At 40.9% G+C, this 18,835-nt stretch overlaps 1 protein-coding gene across 7 annotated transcripts in view; it reads right to left on the bottom strand.

Annotated features, from left to right (window-relative positions):
* LOC130274181 (cingulin-like) overlaps nucleotides 1-18,835 on the bottom strand; it is a 419,288-nt gene that overhangs the window by 121,111 nt on the left and 279,342 nt on the right. For all 7 annotated transcript variants that reach the window (XM_056522196.1, XM_056522193.1, XM_056522192.1 and 4 more), the window contains one exon: nucleotides 7,614-7,676. In XM_056522196.1, the coding sequence (XP_056378171.1) occupies nucleotides 7,614-7,676 (63 nt within the window). The remainder of the gene's footprint in view (nucleotides 1-7,613; nucleotides 7,677-18,835) is intronic.

Raw genomic sequence — 18,835 nt, 5'->3', positions numbered from 1 at the left:
AAGGGACGTAAACATACTGTATTAAACATGCTACACAGAGATCATGTGTGGTCCCAGCAGCAGGACCCCCCACGATCAGACATATTATCCCCTATCCTTTGCATAGAGGCTAAGATGTCTAGGGGCGGAGTAAATTTTGTACATTTTTTTTTTAGAATACTATATGACAAAAAAGCAGCAATTTTTGATTTTTTTTTTTTTTACATTTACGCATTTCATCATATGGGATCAATAACATTATATTTTGATAGTTCGGACATTTCCGCACGCGTTGATACCAAACATGTTTATTAATTTTTTTTATTTTATTTTTTTTACTTTTTCTGGGGGGATTCTTCAAATTCTTTAACTTTTTTTTTTTTTTTTTTACACTTTAATAGTTCCCATAGGGGACTATTTATAGCAATCATTTAATTGCTAATACTGTTCAGTGTTATGCATAGGGCATAGCACTGATCAGTATTATCTGCAATCTTCTGCTCTGGTCTGCTCGATCTCAGACAAGAGTAGAAGACCCCTGGAGATGGAGGCAGGTGAGGGGACCTCCATCAGCCATTATGGATGATCATATCTCCGCGGTAGACTGCACTGCCTCAGATGCCGTGATCTGCAGGGTTTATGGCGCACATTAATGGAATCGCTGATAGCAGCCGGGGCCTGCCGCGCATGACATGAGCACGACTCCGGGGCTCGCGATCATGTACAGGATGTAAATGTATGTCCTGGTGTGTTAAGGGAAAACTGTCAGCTTGCTCCCCCCCCCCCCCGCACTAACCAGCGGTACTGGCTGGTAGTGCGGGGGACGCTGATCAGTTTGATGCTTACCGTGCCCGGATCCGCCACGGAGTTTCGCCATAATCTTCTATTTTCGGTATAGGCTAAGTAGGTGCTAACTTGCACCGGCCTGGCTAACTGGCACTCTGATGTCAGCATTTCTGGCCACAGTGCTGCCCAGCTCATCAATATTCCTCCCCTCCCTCCGTCTCTCCCTCTTTTCCCCGCTCTGTAATGAAGAGAGAGGGGAGGAATATTGATGAGCTAGGCCAGAAACACTGATGTCAGAGTGCCAGTTAGCCTGGCCGGTGCAAGTTAGCACCTAATTAGCATATACCGAAAATAGAAAATGACGGCCGAACAGCATGGCGGATCCGGGCACGGTAAGCATCAAACTGATCAGTGTCCCCCGCACAACCAGCCAGTACCGCTGGTTAGTGCGGGGGGAGCAAGCTGACAGTTTTCCTTTAAGTACCAGGGCACAGGACGTACATTTACGTCATGTGTCGTTAAGGGGTCAAGACCTGGGGTTTGAAAAAAGTAAATACCAGCTATATCCACTCTTGGAGTGGCACTATTTGTGGAAGACATCGACCTTTTCCTCTAATTCTATTCAACCCTTTTTAACAAGTGACTTTCAGCATAACACATTCTACTTTTTTGTTTCAAAACTGTCTAGTATTGAAGCTCAGCTGCAATTGCATTAACATCATTAAGTTGGCTACATCTTTAAAGGGTAGCTCCCACCAACCCTCTTTTTTTTTTCTGTCCCTGCCTATTGCCCTTCTATCCCTTACCCCTTCCCTGCCTTTATTTTTATATTTATTGACTAATAAATGGCATTTTGTCTGCCTGGTAGTGTGCTCACTACCGGGCAGACTTCCCCAGCAGGCACCACGTCACTGATGCCTGCTGGGGGGGACTTCCGCCCTTAGTTCTAACAGGGTGCCTCCAGCTGTTTCACAACTTCAACTCCCAGCATGTCCTGACATCTATTGGCTTACAGGGCATGCTGGGAGTTGTAGTGGGGAAACAACTGGAGGCACCCATTCATACCAACATCCCGCCCCCACTCCCCTCCCCTCACCTCCGGTCGCTCAGATGGATAGAAGAAGCCAGGACAGCAAACTCTGCGCTGCGCGGCGAGCTGCGAAGAAACGGGGAATCCAATTCAGTTACCGGAGTCTGCAGAGAGAGTGCAGACTCCAACTGGGCTGAGGTACAGGCTGCGTGCATGGTGCGGCCAGGGCGGCTGCTCCTGGACTTTACTGCGCTGGCTTCCTGCCTGTTTGATTGACAGACAGGAAGCCAGCGCGCAGTGAATGAATTTCGACTCATTTGCCCGGCTGAAATGAGTCGAAATTCTGTAGTGACGTCACTGCAGAATGCATTCAGCCACTAGGAGGGCGACCCCTAGTGGCCGAATTTAAAAGTGATTTTAAACTGTTTTAAAATCACTTTTTTTAATTAAACTATATTAGAGATATGTTGTAGTACTACAACATATCAATTTTTTGTTTTCATGACAGTGCCCATTTAAATTTAAGCCATTAACAAAGAAGCATTCCAGGATTTTTATATATTTTTTTGCTTCTATAGGGCAGCATAACCTACATTTACACATTTTTACTGCCTCTTTTGCAGCCATTTTACCAAATTGTGGTAGAAAACACACACTTTTACAATCTTCTGTAGACTTTTGGTACAATCACGGCAAAAACCTCAGAAGAGGTGTATAACTACAATATATCCTGATCGCATAGAGGTAGCAGAGTGGGAGTGGTGGAAAGGAGTCTTTCGGCTAGGAGGAGGGGATCTGATAGGTGATGATGCCTGTAGTCCACAGGAAGTCAGAGTCTGACATTCTATTGTTACCACAAGGCACTGGAAGAGTCAGACGACCAAATTAGAGTAACAAAACAAATTGCTGCAGCTTTTTGTGCAGAGCAAAACAAATGGCACTATAGGACTAGTGGTGGTAAGTGTACATGATATTTGCAGAAAAACCTTAAATCTATTCCTGTCTCTGCATGTATATGTCACCATTCCATTTTGACAGTTTGCTGATGTATACATGTCACACACTCCAAAATAATGTGACCAAAATCCTCTACCTTCTGTCCGCCTTGTGGATAGGGGGATATCATTTAAAGTACTGGAGTACCCCCTTTAAAGGGGTACTCCACTGGAAAAAAAATATTTTAAATCAACTGGTGCCAGAAAGTTAAACAGATTTGTAAATTACTTCTATAAAAAAAATCTTCATTCTTCTAGTACTTATCAGCTGCTGTATACTACAGAGGAAGTTAGACTTGTAAATTACGTCTATTTAAAAATCTTACTGATGGGTACTGGAAGGGTTAAGATTTTTAAATAGAAGTAATTTACAAATCTTTTAAACTTTCTTGCAACAGTTGATTTAAAAAAAAAAAAAAAAATCACGGAAGTACCCCTTTAAAGGGGTATTCTGCTGGATTGATTTATTTATTTTTTAAATCAACTGGTACCAGAAAGTTAAACAGATTTGTAAATTACTTCTATAACAAAAATCTTAATCCTTCCAGTACTTATCAGCTGCTGTATTCTCCACAGGAAGTTCTTTTCTTTTTGAATTTCCTTTGTGCCTGACCGCAGTGCTCTCTGCTGACACCTCTGTCCATTTTAGGAACTGTCCAGAGTTGGAGCAAATCCCCATAGTAAAGCTCTTTGCTCTGGACAGTTCCTGACATGGACAGAGGTGTCAGCAGAGAGCACTGTGGTCAGGCACAAAGGAAATTCAAAAAAGAAAAGAACTTCCTGTGGAGCATACAGCAGCTGATAAATACTGGAAGGATTAAGATTTTTTTAATAGAAGTAATTAACATATCTGTTTAACTTTCTGGCACCAGTTGATTTAAAAAAATATATGTTTTCCAGCGGAGTACCCCTTTTTTTAAATCAACTGTTGCCAGAAAGTTAAAAAGATTTTAAATTACTTCTATTTAAAAATCTTAACCCTTCCAGTTCTCATCAGTAATAATTTAATTTACGTAATTTACAAGTCTAACTTTCTGGCACCAGTTGATTTAAAAAAAAAAAAAAAAAGTACCCCTTTAAGCCTGAAAGATACAAGTTTGCTGTAAAATGCATAAGGTTTGTCTTAGATATTTTCAATACTGCAAAAATATAAAAGGGACATGACTTTAATAATAATAATAATAATAATAATAATAATAAAATACTAGAAATAACGTGTGGTCTGCTTCTTTTGACCCTATATTAAAACCGAAGTTACTATAATGGCAATGGAATAAATTAGAGGATCTGGCACTACTCGGGACATATTTGCTTTAGTAAATGTTTGTATTCCCCATTTAAAAATTCTGGAAAATCTTTTCTCATCCTTCTAGGTAGGGCCGTTTCTGAATATTTCTAAATAACCCGATAACTTGTTTCTACCATTTCACCTGTCAAAGAGGTGTTTCCCTGCACAGTCTGATACAATCAGCACTGAATGGCAATGTGAGACTGTGCTTAGACACACCTTCAACTAGTAACACCCCGTTGTCAATTAATTTTGACATTTCTAAGAGGAATCACCATAGAGAACGGCACAATGCAGAACTCCAAAATTGTAATTGCAGGAACAATACAATCTTATTATATAGCAGACATGGCATTTTGACCTATCATGTTAGGACTGTATTATACCACATATATGAAGTTACGGCTTATACTTCTGCATAAACCTACTAATAATGGAGATTACTACAGTCTAGCGAGAATAATCTTCTGCCTCCTGAAAAGCACGCCTTACTTGTCTATGTCATTCCGTGCATGACTGATGACATCATACATATTCACAAGGTACATCAAAGCAATTGCACAAATGATGATGCTGGTTGTTGTCTAAGTCCCCTGCAGATAGGAGGTTCAGTGGGTGGCTGAGCAAAAAGAGAATGTATCAGGAATTGTACGGTAAAAAATTAAAGCTATGACTTTCACAGCTTTACTACACCAGGTTTAGAAATGAGCCGGGAGTGGGAAGGTAATAGCCTTTATGGTCCTGCTCCTGTCCTATCAGATGAAAGGAGAAACCCTAGTAATCAATTAGTTTCTATGGACAGCGTGGAGAATAGGCTGGTGGATGGAATAAAGAATTCATACTTAAAATGATTAGTCATTCTGAGGGTTTGACAAGCCGTTGATGGATCTTCAAAGGATTGAGGAACGGGATTATTGGATCATAATTTATTGATAAAACCCATGTTGTAGCCAGAGTTGTCCCTTCTAGGCAAGGCTTTTCAATGAAGATATCAATCTCCTTTTAAAATTTCAGAGCGCCCGTATTATCTCATTTAGTGAGTATGTTGAAAAGCAAATTATAATCTTTGTATCTAAAGGGAGTTGGTGATGAATACTCCAACTCCAAAGTTGAGTTTCCTTTTGACATACAATTACCACATGCAAACCAAATGGCCCGACCTTAAATTGCTTTTGTATACACATACATCCCATTATGATGTTTCATTAGAGGCAAAATGACTTCATGCATTTATCAGATTGCAAATTCATCAAAGTTCAATATATTTTCAAATCCTTTTTCTGCCATAAAATTTGCTTTTTCGTCATATTGCTCAATAAATCGCTAAAAGCACCTTTAAAAAAAATATGATAAGAAAATTCATATCTTCGCTTTTCAAGGAAATGAGATCGATATTATTTGTGTTTTGATGCACTAAATTAATACAGAGCAATTTTTTTTAGTCTTCCAATTCAGGAGGTGAAAGTATTTTATATTTCAACCACTCAATGCAAATGAACACATACACACTAATCAGCCATAACATTAAAACTAGTGTAAATCCCCCTCTTACTGCCAAATTGTCCCTGGTCTACCCAGCCATGGAATCTACAAGAAGGAGTCCTGTGGTATCTGGCACATAGATTTTAACTCTGACGCTTTAAGGGGGTGATTGTACTCCACTTTCACACTGTGCTTGTCTTGGAAGTATACCTTTGCATACCTTAAAGGCCTCAAGTGGTCACCGCAACATCAGTACCCCCTCCCACTTGTCTTGAGTAAAGGGTGAGATGTTGTACCGGGATGTCGTCCGAGACAAGCACGGGGCCGAAGTTAAGTGTCCAGGAACAGAAAAGGTAATACCTTTTTTGCACCCTGGAAAACCTCTTTAGGTCCTGTAAATTGTGAGTTTGGATCTCCTTGGATAATACTTGTTTTTCCAGCACATCCCACAGATGATCAATTAGCTAGAGATCTGGGGAATTTGCATTTTGGCCCTCAAACCATTCTTTGACAAATCTTGCAGTGTGAAAGGGTGCATTACCTTCCTGCAAGATGACACTACCTTTTAGGGATACCACAGCCATGAAGTGGTTTAACAATGAAATAAAGACATATACCATGCGGTATCCTTTTTGTTTTTAACCAGTTCAAAGAGCCCAGGTCAACTTCTTCCATTGTACCAGGGTTCAGTTCTGACGTTTACATTCCCAATGTACACAGTTTTTGTGGTGGAGAGATGCTAGCAAAGGCACACTGACAAGTCTGCTACAGCACAGCAAGCTGAAATGCCTTGTGTGTTCTGACACCTTGCACACTCATTTGTAGGATCAGACAGGCTAGCCTACACTGCCTACTTAAAGGGGTATTCCGGGCAAAAACATTTTATTCCCTATCCAAAAGATAGGGGATAAGATGTCTGATCGCAGGGGGCCTGTTGCTGAGACCCCCCGCAATCTTCCTGCAGCACCCGCATTCCATGCGGGTGCTGAATCTCCAGTTTTGGAAACCTCCGGATTTCCGGGACTGGGGATGTGACGTCACGCCCCCTCCATTCATGTGTATAGGAGGGGGCGTGACAGCACGTCCCCAGTCCCGGAAACCCAGAGGTTTCCGAAACTGGAGATTCAGCACCCGCATAGAATGCGGGTGCTGCAGGGAGATCGCGGGGCGTCTCAGCGGCGGGCCCCCTGCGATCAGACATCTTATCCCCTACCCTTTGGATAGGGGATAAATTGTTTTTGCCCGGAATGCCCCTTTAAGCCTTAGGACCCATGACCCTTTTGTTGTTACTTGGACCATTTTTGGTAGGTACTAACCACTGCATGCTGGGGACACCCTACAAGACCTACTGATTTGTAGATGTTCTGACCCAGCCATCATAATGTGGCCCTAACAGTCACTTAGGTCAATTTTTCCTGCTTCCAACACATTAAGAACTGACTGCTCACCAGCTGTAGTTATATAAAGACAGAAAGTCCGGCCCGGGGGAAACCCTTCTGATACTTGGCTGTGTGGGAGATATGGATACTCCAGAGGGACCGTGGTGCCTCTGTAGGAAGAAGCACGTAATACTGTAGTAAATAGAAATAGGTAACGTAGCACTCCCCCTCCAGATGCGGTGTAGAAATCTTTATTGTGGCATCACAAAACAAGGTAGGGCATACAGGACATGAAGAAAAAGTTCACCCCGGCTCTCCACGAGTCCGGGACAGGGGAGCCATAAGGTGTGATCAAGCGTTATTAGCCTGCAAAATAGAGCTGCCGCTGCTCCCCTGTCCCGGGCTCGTGGAGAGCCGCAATTAACTTTTTCTTCATGTCCTGTATGTCCTACCTTGTTTTGTGATGCCACAATAAAGATTTCTCCACCGCATCTGGAGGGTGAGTGCTACGTTACCTATTTCTATTTACTACAAGATAATTTATGTTACTTTCTTCACCTGGTGGTTTTAATATCATGGCTGGCTGGTGTATGTAACATATTTCATTTTGGAATATAAAGAAACGAGACCAGTTAGATCCTTGACTAATAGCTAAGCTTTTTCTTTGAACCTACCTCCCTCTGTGCCGTAATGCATTTCTTTTCTGAGGTTTTCAGTTCATTTTGCAAGTTTTCCACCTAATAGACAAAGAGATCAATTAGTACAGAAGACAAGCTAATAGTACAAGTATACAAACACATTAAAACACACATTGTGACAAGCACATAAAGGTATCAGGATACACAAACTACAAGAAACTATACCCCACTGAGACACGAGGCACTTTCACTACTCAATATAAAGAAAAGGTATAGGAAAAAGTCATATTTGCAGAATTAAGAAATAATTAATATGGTTGACTATGCAGAAAATTCTTCAGCATTATAACTGTTCTGATGACAAAAGTGAGCTGTATATTATTTTTCATTATTTTTTTCAGTTTCCAAACCCAATAGAAAATACAGCTTAAAGTGAATGTTTCTATTTTTTTTTTTACTTTTTGCTGCTTAGAGTCAGATACCGATATTCATTTTAGCTCATCTCTTTCTATTTTCAGATAGTATTTTTTTTTTGTTCCTTTTTATGTACATTATTATTGGATAGCCATTTTGCCAGAGCATTCTGCACGGAATTTTCTGGACAGATATCACAGACTAGGGCTGAAACTACTGGCTTCTTTGGTAGGTTTTTTTTTTAAGACCTAAACAGAGGTCATTGTGCAGAGAGGGGGAGGGACTGAGGTCTAACCATCACCTATTATGAATGGCCTAATCATTTCTTATCTATACACTGTTGTCACCTTTTATTGGAATCCTGCTTTGATCAGGAGGATACTGCAGAAAAGTTTTCTCTACAAAACAAGAAGTCTCAGCTTATTATTAAACTGCAGGGTTTCAGAATTATTTCTAAATAAAGATATTTAAAAGCAAAAAATTTACAAAAATATGTTTCATATGAAAAAACTGGATTTAAATGGACACTGTCACTTTAAAATACTTTTGACATGCCGTAGAGATATGTCAAAAGTTTAGATTGGTTGGGGTATAAGTGTTCAGACAACCCATAGTTAGCCGACGTAAGTCTATGAGATTGTCTCGGTCAGCAGCAATTGGTTGGGGTCTGAACACTCAGACTCCGACTGATTAAAACTCCCTAGTACATGTTAAATTTATTTTTACAGTAATAGGTACAAAAGTTTTGATTTGCTGGGTTCTAGGTGTTCCGACCTCGACCAATAGCTAGATATAGCCAAAAGAAGCACTTTGCTGTGTCTTCCATCTCCTGCAGGAGAAAACTGCCATAGACTTACAATAGAGACCATGTTCTTTAGAGACAGAAATGGCAGCAAGACTGGGAGTCATGTGTTTCTTTTGGCTATATCTAACTTTCAATGGCCAACATATTATTATTTTCTTTTTCGTAAAGTGACAGTGCCCATATTCAGGCAATACAAAATTTTAAGTTGAATAAGTATTCACTGAGAACCCCTCAGATAAAAAAAAAAAAAAGAAAAAAAAGAAAAGGTCAAATATCCCCTAAATGACAAATGTCTTCTGAGTGAAGTAAAGCAGGGTGTATGATCGTCCAGCCCTCCGTTTATTGTCTCTGTTTCTTCCAGGCACTGAAGAGTGCAGAGCTGATTTTTTAGAGTTGACCTGCCATACTACACATTGAATTTATAATCTAGCAGTGATCCTCACCTGTATCATTCAGTCTATTTACATACATATATTGCATATATAGTGATGAAATTCCATCTGATCCCTTTTTCCAGGCACTGCAGACCAATGTGATAACTTGTATATAATTATGTAATGTTCTGCAGCAGCAATTGGACACCATTATGGACCCAACATCCCGAGAACCAATCTATACCCCAGTAGGGTCAGCCTTATGACAGATCTAGATATAAAGCCTAATAAACCCTCACAATCAAAATTTGAGAATTTGATAGATCTGTACAATTTATATTTGCACTCCCTAAGTGTTTCACTAATACCATACTACATGTTTATAAGAAGTGTTAATTTATATTTTACATCCAATCCATATTTTATATGCCTACGTTTAGAAATCATATCTGAGACCACAGTGAAAATCTGAGGAATACAAAGAAATCCAATGTTAATATCCAGTAAATCCTCCAGGCAGGACTTGCCACTCAAAGCCTCTTTTCTTCCAATAAGAGCAAAATTGTATAATTACTGATTTACCAAAATCTGGCCAAATTACACATGTGGCGGCATCTTTCTGCTCTGTCTATAAAGCGCTCAGCTTTATGTCTTGCTGTTTATAAGTCATACAGAGTGGTGTGTGTCATTACGGCCTCATTACTGTTGGCTGGAAGTACATTATAGCTTATATAAATATTATGCGGAGGCTGCAATTTGAGTAATCAGTTGCTTGTGATTGACAGAAATTCACACTGTCATTTACACGGCTCTGTATGAGCTTCACTGGAGCAGGCTTATAAGCTCTAATAAGTATATGCTATCTGCAAATGCTTTGGCAATCCCGAGATCTTTACAAATGTACAGAGAGCAGGATAAGGAAGTATTTTTCATCTACCTAATAATCAGCTCTTTCATCTCTTCGCACAAGGTAGAAAAGACTAGACGTGTCCTCTGCTGCACGCCTAGAACATTAAATATTTACTAACTGTAGTTTTTCTTTTTCTTAAACAGAAAATTTGTACAGGAAACATATTTTAATAATACATCAAGGTGTTTCTAACCTAACTTATTCACCTACTTGGGTAACAGATGTTGGGTGACAGTCACTAATGGCAGCCATTATAGTGTCCTAAGACAAAGGCTATCTGCTCAGGCCAGAGGAAATGCCTAGTTGGCACAAAATGACTGTTGCCTTATGATGCCCCTGCCCTGTCTGTGCCTCCCACTACCACGTGTTACCTGTTTGAATTTAAAGGGGTACTCCACTGGAAAAAAAAAAATTTTAATCAACTGGTGCCAGAAAGTTAAAGAGATTTGTAAATTATCAACTTGGAAGTGTAGGGAGAGCATACATGGGGGAACTATATCACCTGAGGTCTGCGGTGACCTCCAATAACAGTTTCCTGCAGGGTGCACGTACAAGAGATGAAGTATCAAATAGAACAACAATGGAAAACGTAGGTGCACTCACCGCACCGCACTGCACCTACGTTTTCTATTGTTGTTCAGATTTGTAAATTACTTCTATTTAAAATCTTAATCCTTCCAGTACGTATGACTTGTTATATGCTCCACAGGAAGTTCTTTTCTTTTTGAATTTCCTTTCTGTCTGACCACAGTGCTCTATGCTGACACCTCTGTCCATGTCCGGAACTGTCCAGAGTATGAGCAAATTCCCATAGCAAACCTATCCTGCTCTGGACAGTTCCTAAAATGGACAGAGGTGTCGGCAGAGAGCACTGTGGTCAGACAGAAAGGAAGTTAAAAAATAAAATAACTTCCTGTGGAGCATATAACAGGTGATAAGTACTGGAAGGTTTAAGATTTTTTTTTATAGAAGTCATTTACAAATCTGTTTAACTTTCTGGCACCAGTTGATAAAAAAAAAAAAAAAAAAAAATTCCAGTAGAGTACCCCTTTAAGCAAAGTAAATGCACCAGAATGGTAAGTGCCACGCTAGTCTTTCTCACTGAATCTTGATCATCTTAGTCCTGTGTACATATTGTGGATTAGCACCACTGTATATCTGCTAGCGGATAAGTGGTGTGCCGATGTGTGAGAAAGCCTCTGTAAACGGAACACGTAAAAAAACCACCAATGCAGTGCCAGGTGCATTCTCTAATCATAGGGCTTTCTGCTAAAATGTACACTGTGGTGGACATTACTCTTTTAGTTTCTTCAAAATAGAATTTACAGTCATTGCTTATGTACATTATTATTTGAGTTCTGTCTGTTAATAAACTATCCGTTTATAAGTCCTCCATCTTTGGATGCCAATGTTGGGTACAAATTTAAAGTACAACTGTCGTGAAATCTGGGTGCAATAACTTGGGTGCAGGTGGTGTGTATAGAAATATATTTACCTGATATTTGCAGGCTTTCATTACGCCAACAAATGCTTTTATTCAAAGCCACTGACGGTGGGATAGGTATGGCGCGATGTATGTCAGTGCAGGGACCGCTGTGTGATTGACACACAGGTCCCAGCGCATGCGCCCTTCAGCTAATTTAACGTGCGCACAGCTGTGTGTCATCCAGCAAGCACTCGCTCCCGCCACTGTCAGTGCGCCTGTGCAGAGCAGCGCGCAATCAGGTTAGCTCTCGATACTAGGTGCAGAGAGGATCCGCGCTCTCTTCACATAGCACTGCGCAGGTGCACTGAGGAGGAAGACGGCGGCGGGAGCGAGCGTTTCACTCTCCATCTCACTGTTCAGCGTATAAGACGTTCTCTACTGTAGTTCTATGGAGCCCATCCATTCCTCGTCTCTACTTGTTACAGGAGCCAAGCTCATAGACTTACTATAGTAGCTGATTCCTGCAGCAACAAGAAACATGGGAAGAGAATTACTTAGATGAGGGCTTCTCCCTGCTCATTCTAGTAAATAAGGCACCAAGAACCCAACCGATCAAACCTGTTGACATGTCTCTGTGGCATGTCAAAAGATTCTTAAATAGCAGTAAAACTTTAAGGCCTTGTACAGGTCTTGGGGTATACCTGTTATTTCTGACCTGTCTACAGATTACTCTGCTGTGCTCAGGAATAGACAACATTTCTATATGTAGTTCCCTTTTTTTCTGTACTTTAGACCAGTGTTTTCTAAATAGTGTGTCTCCAGCTGTTGCAAAACTACAACTCTTAGCATGCTGGGAGTTGTAGTTTTGCAACAGCTGGAAACACAATGGGGGAGATTTATCAAAGGATTTAGACAGTTTTATCCCGTCTAAAAGTGTTGCACATAAAGTGGCAGTCTAAATATGTGCAACTTTTTTCCCAAATTTTAGTAGTGATCGACCGATATTGATTTTTTAGGGCCGATACCGATAAACTGTGACCTTTCAGGCCGATAGCCGAAAATTTATACCGATATTCTGGTAGAAGCTATCAGCTATTTCCACCCCTCCTTTTCAGCGAAAATTTGCATCGGGCGAATGTATGCTGAAATGTCAGACCATACTGAAGCAGGTTTAAATACAGTCTAATGCGTAGATCCCAAAGTCTGTGCACAGAATATCAAGAGCCGTTCAAATTTTGATAAATTAGGCGCACAATTTACCGGCCTTACGCTATGTAGGTTGGTCTATAATGATCCGGAAAATAGACAAGTTTGATAAATCCCCCCCCCCCCCCAATGTTTGGAAAACACTGGTCTAGACTAAAGAGCCTGAGTAATGTTGCGCCCATATGGCCGTAGCGCACTATCCAACTGCAACATCTGTGCAGCCTTATGAGGACCAGATGACAGTGAACAAGCAGAACAGGAAAATAATGCTGACAGAAGGTACATCAGGTGGTCAGAGTTCACTTCTTCATTATTTTTGCTGCAGCAGATTTTGCTGTCTATTGACTTCAATGGGTAGCAAAATCTGCATCAAACTATGCATGTGCGAAAGTACCCTAAAAATATTCTGTCACAGTTTTCTCCCCCTAGGGAAGTGTGCTGTTCTTCAAAGCAATACTAAATGCTACTTTGTCAATGTCCTGAAATGTACAGTGGTCGCTCAAGTTAGAATATTTATTGGTTCCAGGACGACCATTGTATGTTGAGACCATTGTGCGCCCAGACCATAACTCTATGGAAACCTGGTAATTGGTTCTGAAGTCCCTAAAATGTAATCCAAAAATAGGACTAAGGGAGGATTATAGAAAAATAAGTAGATAACTAATATAGATGAAACAAGTCCTTAAAGAAGAAGTATCATGGAAACAAACGTATCCCATTAAAGCATAAGTTTTAGATTGTGTGGCGTCCGAGCACTGGGCCCCCCCGCGGTCTCCTGTTTGGAGCCCTGGCTCTGCTTCACAGCGGCCCGCCCGAAGCATGGCCACCACGCACCCTCAAATAGTTCTATGGGAGTGCCGAAGATTGCCGAACGGCTCTCCCATAGAGCTATTTGGAGTGGCCGTGACGGCCCCCGCTTCGGCGGGCCGCTATGAAGGAGAGCCGGGGCTCAAAAACAGGAGATTGCGGGGGGCCCCAGTGCTCGGACACCGCACAATCTAAAACTTATCCCCTATCCAAAGGAAAGTTTTTTTTTCCATGATACTTCTTCTTTAGATATAAAAGTAAGGAAGAACTGCTGGAACTGTAAATCACTGTCTATGTAGAGGATAGGAGCTTCATCAGGGTCCTGTACAGTACACAGTGTCCAAAAAAATGTAAAATGAAGCCACCCTCACCTGGAGTAAAGAGAAGCACCTAACCCTGGCACAGGTAAAGAGTAGTATAGAACATGTAATACCTCCCTGTACTGTAGGGAGGCGCATGCACTCAGTAATACATGTGTTTTACCTGTGAAATGCCTGATCTGATTGGTCAGATCTTCCAGCTATTAACACAATTCTCAGATCTGGACTGTCCTCCGTAGCATTGTATGTGAAATATGGGTTCAAGTTACAATAGTCCAGAAAATACTATTGTATGTTGATAATATTAATGCCATTGTAAGTTGAGGGACCACTGTACTAGATGCTACCTAGTCTATTTCCTGCAATCTATTAGTAATTACTTTGAAAAAGAAACATTGAGAAAAAAGAAAACAGATAGGAAAAGGGAGAAGAAAAAAGAGGAGAATGTGTTCTTTTCTGTATTTAATGGGCATTCGAAGTTGGTAAAAAATGTCATCTGTAAATATTGGGGTATGTTGAGAGCGGACCCCAAATATGGCAGATTATTCAAACTGAGATTTGTGTGCCGCAGGGGTAAGTCGATCGGTGATATGTTGGTAAGGTTGGATCTGAGGAAGAAAAAAGTACCACGACAGATATTTCTTAAAGCTAAGAAAAGAGGCACATTCCCGTGCGGTAAAGTATATGGAATTAAGAGTATGAATCCTGTTGTACATGTGCATTCTTTCTGAATATATGGACATTGTACTTAGAGCTAGTGGAGTCTCAGCTGCACAGTGTCACACCCAAGTTGCATACTACCCAGCAGAGTCACTATATTGTGTACTACATCACCAAGTCAAGAACTTGATGCGGGGAGTGCTTAGGGATGTAGATATGTGTTTGCTAATGAAGAGCTGTACATAAGTCCAGTAATGTGAATTTCTTCATTGAGGACAATGCAATTCGAGATGCAGAATGATCTCACTAGGTCCAACCTGATAAGGTGATCATTATTCATCTCGAAACGTGTTGTCCTCAATAAATGGATTTCCATTACTGGGTATTTGTGCAGGGCTTCCTTAACATGCACATATCCATATCCCTAACCAATATGAAACAACAGACAACAACAGCGCCCAATGTACTCTACTGACTTATAATGGGGTCCATCTTTTTAACAGGGAGAATGTCTATGGATTGCTATTGATTGTTGTATTACTCTTCTTGTCAAATCTGATGGAACTACAGACAGAGGCATCAAAAACAGAAAAAAAGTTGTAAAATCATTAACAAATCAACATCATAATGATCATGCTGTGGCTGCAAATCCGCAAGAAAACTTCACAGCATTTATGACCCACGTTGATTCTATTAAAAGGAGAAAAATAGTTTAGATTTTTTCAGGCCACAACAAGCAGAAGCAGACACATCAAAATTACTTTTTTTTTAAAATCAATTAAATGCTGCCCCCCTGAACACTGGGTGCCCTAATGCTCTATGAAGCCATGAATATAGCCATTGATTCCCTAAGCTGCTATGAAGCATGTCCACATATTGCACTCCTGAGGTCACCCATTGCTAAAAATTGTTAAAAAAAGTCCTAATGTTTACTGTTTGTACAGAATAGGCCAAGTTTTGTAAATATTCTCAATGTATCTCTCTTGTAAGTAAAAGACAACCAGTGTCAAACTGCTGGCCCGGAAAATAAGTGGAGATCTACGACTTGTCTGCAATGAAAAAACTAAATATATTACAATGTCAATTAAAAAACCAAACTAAAACACCATCAACTTTTATTAGGGCTGTGACAGCAATTCCTATTTCCTAAGCAGTTATTAGACATCCTCGTACATACGCGCAGCAGGTACTACGTGTCATGAGACTAGTGAAAGCCGTAGAACAAGTCTCTGTATCAGGGCTTAAAGGAAAGAAGCCAAAAACAAAAATGAGGCGGCAGACCCGCATGCACATGGCCATATTAGGCAGAGATTTACATAGTGTATTTTTCATGTGGAGACTCGTAAAACTGATAAAAGTCATTCCATTGCTCTGTGACCATACTAGAGGAGATTCACTAGTAAAGTAGAGGTAACACAAGCTGTGTCCTGAAAAATAAGGGGATGCCTGCTTTTCAAGACTGCTAGACAGGTATTTAAAGGAACGGCAATATAAATCAGCCCGTAAACTCAGGTTTAACAGTGTGATACACGTCTATAAAGCACAATGTGAACAATGCTGCATGTTGTGATAAATGTAAAAATCAATACTAATATTTACACAAAAAGAGAAACAAAAAATAAATACATTTTCAAACAGATCTAGTTTGGCTGGCAACACTATTTGTTACCCAAGAGATGTAGCGTTTATAAAGTGGTTTTCATTATTAATTTATTTTTTGGGAGTAACAGGCATCTTTTATTTGGCGTCACAGATTACACATATGTTTCTACATTCTGGAATTTATGAAAGTGTCAAAATGTGAAAATTGTCATTAATACTGAATACATCAACTAAAAATATTCTTCGTCTACAAGGATATATATTTTTTCCATAGGATAAGCCATTATGTTAAATGTCAAACATGTTATCATATCAGAAGAAGAATAGAGGCCTTGTGCAGTTTCTCCAGCTAAAGTGTTGACTTTAAAAAATCCCTGTAATTTTTTGTTTGTTTGTTTTATATTCTTGGGCACCGCTGGTCACAGACTAAACCTATATGTGTATATACCCCTAAAACTTGACTTTTATTGTAACATATTAAAATAACTTTACCAACCAAGAAACTAATAAAACTGATGCCCTACTGGCCAGGCATAAAAGTGCACTGTATAGAGGGGAATTGTCTCCCTCTATGATGTATATGGTCCTGCAGTGACCACACAATTACTGGCCAGTGAGATATTACTTAAAATGCAACTCTATTGCCAGCCTCTACATGTTTCGCCGCTCCCACAGCATTTTCAAGAGGCAATAGTGGCAATGACCACACTATTCAATGTTTTGTAGGTCACTTAATGGTAATATGTCAGCTGTATTTGCTTCTAAGAGCTGTAGACACCATGGGATAGCTGTAAGGGTATTTACGCTACTATCTGCCTGGAACACCTTCTCACTCGCCCTCACTTCCTACCCTCTTCCTTGTCTGACATACAGGGCTCTGTAGGTCAATTAATGAGGTGCTGGGAGGTGAAGATGAGTACAGAGGCGAGCAGCTCAGCCCTGCTTCCTTGGCACTTGCCTGAGTACTATAAATGCAATTCTATTAGTTTGGTAACCACCATCAGTTTTATACTCTAACAGTTATTCAATGGTGTCTAAAGCTCTTAGCAAATAAAAAAGCTGTCAGATTCCCATTAAATATGACTATGTGACCAGGCCTTGTTCTCTATGATATGCCTGCTAGTTCAGAGCTTAGTAGGTGTTACCTATGCAGCAGACCCTTTTTCCTTCTTCCTACTTTTAGTAATATATCCTCTGTCTCATCTCAACACTGACAATGTTGTGCAAGCTATAGTAAAAGTGTGTGCAGATCTTACAAGCAAATAGAAGTTTCCCGGCCTTAAAGGGAACCAATCATCAGATTTTACCGCAAAGCGTTATATAGGGTGAAATATTTATCCTCACCATCCCCGGGGGATGTTCCTGCCCTCAGGGATGGTGAGGATATGAACTTATAAACTGCTCCCCGCCGGCTATGTAAGTAGTCCCCTGAGCAGGGGAGCTCCTGTCACCTAGTCCCGTGTTTTCGACCAGCATCAACGCCCTCTCGGCTTGATTGACAGGCCGCATCATCACTCTGCTCCGTCTGTTCAGTCAGCAGAGTGATGACGCGGTCCGTCAATCAAGCATAGAGGGCATCGCTGCCGATCGAAGACATGGGACTAGGTGAGAGGAGTTCAGGGGACTATTTACGGGGTCGGCGGGGAGCAGTTAATAAGTTTATATCCTCACTATCCCCGCAGGCCGGAGCGTCCCCCAGGGGATGGTAAGGATAAAGATTTTACCCTATATAACGCTTTTGTAAAGCATTATATAGGGTACAATCTGATGATTTGTTCCCTTTAAACTATTGATGGCCTACCCACGGGATAGACCATCAATAGCTGATTGGCAGATTGTGACACCTGTCATCCCTGCTGATTGGCACAGCTACAGCGTTGAAGATAAAAATTGTCCAGGAGCTTGAAGCCTCTGTCCCATACACTGTTTGTAGTGCTGGTGCTCCCTTTAAAGGGGGACTCCGGTGAAAACCTTTTTTCTTTTAAATCAACTGGTGGCAGAAAGTTAAACATATTTGTAAATTACTTCTATTAACAAATATTAATCATTCCAGTACGTATTAGCTGCTGAATGCTACAGAGGAAATTCCTTTCTTTTTGGAACACTGATGACATCACGAGCACAGTGCTCTCTGCTGACATCTCTGTCCATTTTAGCAACCGTGCATAGCAGATGTATGCTAAGGGCAGCATGGTGGCTCAGTGGTTAGCACTGCTGCCTTGCAATGCTGGGGACATGGGTTCAAATCCCACTAAGGACAACAATAAAGAAAGCGTTATTATTATTATAATAACGTCAGCAGAGAGCAGTGTGTTCGTGATGTCATCAGAGAGCATTCCAAAAAGAAAATAATTTCCTCTGTAGTATTCAGCAGCTAATAAGTACAGGAAGGATTAAGATTTTTTAATAGAAGTAATTTACAAATATGTTTAACTTTCTGCCACCAGTTGATTTAAAAGAAAAAAGGTTTTCACCGGATTACCCCTTTAACTTGAATAGGAGCTGCTCTGCAGATACCCAGTGCCACGCTACAAAGCATATACATAGGCGTGCGCACGGGGTGTGCCCAGGCACACCCTAATCCAGTGGCGTTGCGACCCGGGTGCGGCCCGCACCGGGTGACACCAAGACGCTCAGCAGCAACCCCCATCTGTGCCCGACCGTCCTTCACCAGCCCAGACCCCCGCTCCCCTGCTGTGCGGTGCGCCTGTCCGTCAGGCGCACCGCACAGCGC

This window comes from Hyla sarda, chromosome 5 (genome assembly GCF_029499605.1).
Source record: "Hyla sarda isolate aHylSar1 chromosome 5, aHylSar1.hap1, whole genome shotgun sequence".
Taxonomy (NCBI): Eukaryota; Metazoa; Chordata; class Amphibia; order Anura; family Hylidae; genus Hyla; species Hyla sarda.
Note: the sequence above shows the minus strand (reverse complement) of the source record. Positions and strands in the feature narration are given on the sequence as shown.